This window comes from Nymphalis io, chromosome 28, assembly GCF_905147045.1.
Source record: "Nymphalis io chromosome 28, ilAglIoxx1.1, whole genome shotgun sequence".
NCBI classification, from domain to species: domain Eukaryota; kingdom Metazoa; phylum Arthropoda; class Insecta; order Lepidoptera; family Nymphalidae; genus Nymphalis; species Nymphalis io.
In genome coordinates, this window is record NC_065915.1 from 5,163,129 (window position 1) to 5,169,568 (window position 6,440).

The following is a 6,440-nucleotide window of genomic DNA, read 5'->3' on the forward strand; positions in this document are numbered from 1 at the left end:
CGTTTCATGTTGAAACTCACACTACCCGTGCGAAGCTGGGACGTGTAGGTAGTAGAATAATACAATATATTAATTATGTACTCTAAAACTTACTCAAGATATTGCATGACGCTTCTGATAAATCTGAACCTTTCCCATCTATTGCCAGCCATCTCAGAGAATTGCTCGGAACCTTCATTCCACCCACCAAGACTTAAAGTAACTTTTATATGAGGATAACTCTTTTTAATCCCGGTCAGGTATTTATAACCAGCGTTACCATTATCTTGTTCTATATCAAGCAATTGGTCTGGAAAACCACAGTAATGAAATTTCTTATCAGATATAATTGGTTTAATAAAAGAGGTTTTTAAATCAATTATTAAAGTAGGATGTCTTAGCAACAATAACATTTGTACGCATTATTTTAATAGGCATGATTAGCTTAGCTCCCGCCACAATCGGCTCCGGGAGTGGAGGACTCCCAGTGTACTGTGAACCCTCCCTAGAGAATGGAGGCCCGCATAGGCGGGCCAGTCGTCAGAGCGCCACGGTAGCATGCGAAATCAATCCCATGGCGCTCCTCGTTAAGACGGAAAGAGTACCGCTGGTTTTTTAGTGGGTATCCCGATGTTCTGGGCGCACTCGGTGCCTTGGACACCGGCGAGTCCCACATACCGCCCCACTGTTCCCGTGGAGGAAACGCGTAATGCGTTTTTCCAGTGTTAAAAAAAAGGCATGATTAGCTGATGCATACTACAAATTGAATTGATTTGTAGTGTTTACTATTGATTCGTATAATAATAATGTTTGTTAGTCAGTCGTATCACGAATATGCCACATAAATAATTAATCGATCACGATTTTATTTATAGGTAACTTTATATATAAAAAAAAATTATATTTAATATCAATAAAAATAAATTTGTTGTCTATAGTGGTTATAATTATCATCTTATTATAATAATAAATATCAACAGTTGTCAGTCAGACTCATCCCTAAGTTGCCCTAATATATGTTTCATATAAAAAAGGACTTACTGAGACTTTTATTAGTATACGATTCTTCATCTAAGCCAGCGAAAGAGTAGAAAATGTGAGTGCATAATGTTGGATCTATGTCTAATATTTCGAATTTGGCAGGAGGCTTCCTGAGCATCGCCGAGGACGCTAAGTAGCAGACGACAACTTTGCCATGTTTTGGACCTGAAAAGACAATACAATACTTTATAATAAATGTGAAGTAACATATCCACTTCTAATCTAAACGCGATCTTATGGGGAGAAGGTTTGCAGCTTATTCCACCAGACCGCTCCAGAGCAGACCTACATCCGACACATGGAAGGTTACCTCACGAAGGTTTACTTCACAGAGAGTACGTGATGATAAATAAAATTAAGCATTTGAAATATCAGTGGCGATTTGGTATCTCAATATTTGTTTTACTATTCATGTATCGCCACTGAGCCATCTCGGCTATTATCATTTCGGTATTAAGATTAAAGCTCATCACGGGATCCAATATGTCGCCACTATCAATTGTGTCTGTTATTACACTGGCTCAACGAGTTATTTAACAATAGATTGAGCGTGCTCGATTCGATCCAACATCCCAGTCCAGCACAAAGTCCTAGCATTTAGTCATTTACTGTGACACAAAAATGCCTTAGTTGACGTTTAGTAATTTAATATATTTTATATTTACAAGTAAAATCAATTGAAGAATGAATATTTTATATAATAATTGAATGTGTTATGAAAATTGTGCGTATTTCGTTACATATATCAGTTTATTTCATTTTCTATTTGTGCCTTTACGTATACATGAACCAACTTAAGAAAGTAATGTTATTATTTTCTATTAATGAATCTATTTTTTTGCAAGCTTTATTTGAATTTCACCGATAATTTATAATAAACAAACACCATCACACACAATGCAGTGTATTTGTATCTCCAAGTCGCAAAATATTCACAACATAAGAATTGTAACTTTGATGCTCATTTTTATAAACAAATTATCCCCTTATACTAACTTATATTAAAATAGACGAATAAGGCGACGCTTATAATAAAATACTAGCTAATCTTCTCAGCTTCACACGATAAGAAGAAAAAAGTATTTTGGATAGGATTTGCGTAAAATCCGTTCTTAGTGAGTAACTACGATTACGTCAGGGAGTAACTGTTACAAATTTCAAGTCAATCGGACGGATAGTTTAGGAGATCTCGTGATGACTGGTATTTCGCTTATATGTATGTATATATATTAACTATGTACTTATAACAAAGTTAACACGTCAACAAAAACAATTGTTTTTTTTTTACTTTTTAAAGTTTTTTTAAAAATCATAATTGATCAATCCTCAATACTACATAATAATAATTAAAATAATAAATCTTCCTCACCATCGATATTACTGCCACCCACAATCAGATACACAATCACGCTTAATAATAAACTTGTTCTGCAAAACATTTTACAAAGAAACTACAACTAAAAATGAGTTATAACCGCGAACGTCGTAGAGGAAGGTAAACTGTTCTAAATATTACAAACGCGTAAACTATTGATAATGGTCCCAATTATAATATATATATATTGTAATTAATCCTATTTATATATATCCTATGTATATATATATATATGTATATAAACAACTTATTATTATTAGAATTCAGTGAATCACTTACTGGTTTAAAACACACTTTGGGCCATCACCCACTTATGGCATGTTCTTCCGCCTACAATACCGAATGAGTGAGATAGTGTACAGACACAAGGGATGTCACATAGTTCCCAAGATTGGTGACGCATTGGTGACATAAGGGATTGTGAATATTGCGTACATTGCCAAGGTCTATGGGTGGAGACCATTAACCATCAGGCGGCCCATATGCTCGTCCGACTACATATTCTATAAAAATAAAAACTTAAAATGTCTGTTTGATTTTTAATTAACTATAAAAACGTTCAAAAATAACTTATTAATTTATAACGACATATTTAAAAAATGTGTTCGGAAATCCTTATTGCATCCTGACATTAATAACATAAAATATAACTAACCATTAATGTTGTCGTTTTTAATAGATCAACTTTTTTTCTGCTGACGGTATATTTTGCATTTACAAGAACGAAACTTGAAATAGGTATGTATATTACTCACGCTCACACTCACGAACTTTACTAACGTGAAACAATAGTACTTGCAGTGTTGCAAACCCTTCGAAAGTAAAAATAAAAAAACATCAATAAAAAAAACAGTAATTCGATTAATTCAAAACGATTAACCATCGATACTTGATATACTGTGAATGAAAAAAAAATGTCAATTCCGTAATTGTTTATTTACTTCGAATGGAATAATAGCTGAAACGTACTGCTGTTTTTTTTACAATATAGAAAGGCGGGTGGGCTAAATGGGCCACGAGATGGATGAAGGAAAGTGATCACTACCGACTATGGTGATGTAAAAATATTAACCGATCCTTACATCGCAAATGCGCCACCAACCTTGGAAACTAAGATGTTACGTCCCTTGTGCATGTAGTTACACTGGCTCACTCACTGGGTTGTTTCGGCTGTTTTGATAATTAAAGATAATTAAAATTCTAAGCTAAAAACCTAATAAATAATTGCCTATTATAACTTTTTACTAATGGATCAATTATTATTAAAATTACTCTACTTCGTAATAAAAATAACTTTAAGATTATTTTTTAATCTTCTAAATTTATACCAGAATGTGTCGAAAATTTTTTAAACAGCTTAACGTTATAATGGTTGAAAATTTAAAAAGTCGCTTAACGGTCGAACGGTCTACGAAGCGTAATGCAAAAGCAACCTGTACATTTATTTTGTAAATTTCAAATTTCAAACGTCTTTAATGGATCGTTACTTTAAATATTTTTATAATACGAAATATCAATCATCACTTACATCGCCAATGCGCCACCCACTATGGTAACTGACATGTTATGCCCCTCATACCTTTAGTGATACTGGCTTCAAGCCACATACACGACAATAATTTTGGCGGTAAAAAATGGTACCTAAGTACCACCCACTCATCACATTTTTCGTCAGACGTCTGGTTAGCCAGACGATTGGATGACGCTTGTTGGTGTTAAATATACATCAAAACATAGAAAAAAGGTGGAGTTAATGCCTGGAGGCATTCTCTGTCAGTCAACCTTTAGGCTAAGCACAAATCCGTGAAGGCGGTAATTAGTAATCAACAGTACACAAAAATATGCATATAATATCAACGAAATATATACTCAGCTATAATATATATAGTAATATAATATGGTCCCCCAGACCGATTTCGGTCAAGGTGGTTAATCTCAAGAGAGATAAGCTAACTAGGCAGAACATATTATTATAATGCACAAGTGTCTGCGCAAGCACAGGTGCACTCTCTATTCCCTAGCTCTCATAATCCGATGGGATTGGGATGAGCAATCCAACGCGAACCAAAAGAGGTCAGGCGCAGGACCAACGCCTTTTCGTGCTATCCGAGGCACTGTAGTGTACACACTTCCAACCTCCAGATCGCGGACTGCTACTGAGATTTTTTTAACAGAAAAACCTAATAACTTTCTATTGGCCCGACCCGGGAATTGAACCCAGGAGCTCAGGGTCAGCGGCCTTATCTAGCCACTAGACCAACATGGGAGTCAAATGTAATATAATATATATAAGTTTAGTACAATAAGAAAATAAACGGAAACCATTACGTTTCGATTCAAATGCGATAAAGTGATAATTTATTAGTAGAATTGCGTCATTATAATTTTAACGTAACTTCACCAACAAAACCCACACATATAATTATTTCGATAAAGACTATTTTCCTATAAATATTAGAAGTTTACATCATATAATAATAAAATGGCCCTATGTAATTACGATGATTGGCATATATACGATTAAATATTATAAGAAGGTTATCTTTGGTTTCAGTTCATTTGCTATACTATATTTCGACCTGTGGTTGAAATTCGATTATCACTATTGAATGATTGAGGAAATATATGAATAACTAGAAACCCGCCCGACCTCGTCTATGTTACTCGCTGATAATGCAGCTTTTTTGTAAGTGAAAGAAGTTTTTAAATTGGTTATGTTTTTATGATTATCCATTACAAACAAATATTCAAAAAATCAAATGTTGTCTCTTCTCTCCTGATGTCTTAGGATTTGTCGTCCCCGTGGCCATCGGAGAGCAAGAATCTCGTCACGATAGTATGCCCAAGCGATCCCGTGACGTTCCTCGAAGAGTCGGCGCATGTGCGGCGATGGCGTGTCCTACATACCCCCCCTAAAAAAGGGCAAGAACCAAAACCCGTTGCCCCAGAAGCTGATAAATATTTCCCATGTGTGAAAAAATGTATTGACTATTATATTGTTATAAATATATATATAGTAAAAAAGTTAATTAGCATACAGGATATAAAAATTTAATGTATTATGATTATTTATTGCACATCATATATGAGAATAGGGTAATCCCCGAGTTTCTTCGTTAATCGGCTTATCTCACTATATTTTTTAATGACCATTCAAAGATGAGACCGTAAATAAAATATATATATTTTTAATTTAAATGCTGATTGTATAACTACTCTATGGTATAACAGAACCCCCTTTTTTAAATAAATAGAATATTAAATGCCAGTTTTTAAAGTAATAGTAATTTCTCGTCGGACTTATTTGGTGGTAAAGCTTTCTGACATAGCCAGGTTATTACCCATCACCATAGAGCATGAAATAAATTATAAACACTAAAAAGCACATGAAATCCTCTGTACTTGTCTCGATTCGAACCCGCAATTTTCGAATTAAATTAACGTGTTTTAACCGACACCGGTAATCTGCTGACATTTTTCAAGAAAATGGAATGAAGAGTTATCGATAAGAACTTCAAAATAATTTGTTTTTTTTTTATAGAATAGGAAGGTGGACGAGCATATGGGCCACCTGATGGTAAGTGGTCACCAAACGCCCTTAGACATTGGCATTCTAAGAAATGTCAACCATCGCTTATAGCCAATGCGCCACCAACCTTGGGAACTAAGATTTTATGTCCCTTGTGCCTGTAATTACACTGGCTCACTCACCCTTCAAACCGGAACACAACAATATCAAGTTTTGCTGTTTTGCGGTAGAATATCTGATGAGTGGGTGGTACCTACCCAGACGAGCTTGCACAAAGCCCTACCACCAGTGGATTGTGTTGTTAGTAACTATTCTTTATGAATCACATAGGTATTAATATTTTATTTATCCCATATTAAATAAATAAATAGTTTTTTATGTATATATGATAAAAACATAATAAATAATTTAGCTTCTGTAATGTGAGAATGAATTGAAAAAAAAACGTTCGAATTTAGATTTTCTAAATTCAAAATAAAATATTGAATGCTCATTTGTCTAAACAATATAATCTTA

The 6,440-nt window shown here is 34.2% G+C and overlaps 1 protein-coding gene across 3 annotated transcripts in view; it reads right to left on the reverse strand.

Moving 5' to 3' along the window:
* LOC126779087 (probable chitinase 2) overlaps nucleotides 1-6,440 on the reverse strand; it is a 90,255-nt gene that overhangs the window by 83,619 nt on the left and 196 nt on the right. For 2 of the 3 annotated variants that reach the window (XR_007670269.1, XM_050502922.1), the window contains exons 1-3: nucleotides 2,390-2,516; nucleotides 1,021-1,185; nucleotides 94-289 (exon numbers count right to left, since the gene is read on the reverse strand). Coding sequence is in view for 2 of the 3 variants with exons in the window: in XM_050502922.1 (XP_050358879.1) it covers nucleotides 94-289; nucleotides 1,021-1,185; nucleotides 2,390-2,459 (431 nt within the window). In the remaining variant the exon portion in view is untranslated. Of the gene's footprint in view, nucleotides 1-93; nucleotides 290-1,020; nucleotides 1,186-2,389; nucleotides 2,517-6,440 lie in introns of those variants that run through there. The other variant, XM_050502923.1, reaches the window with a different exon arrangement.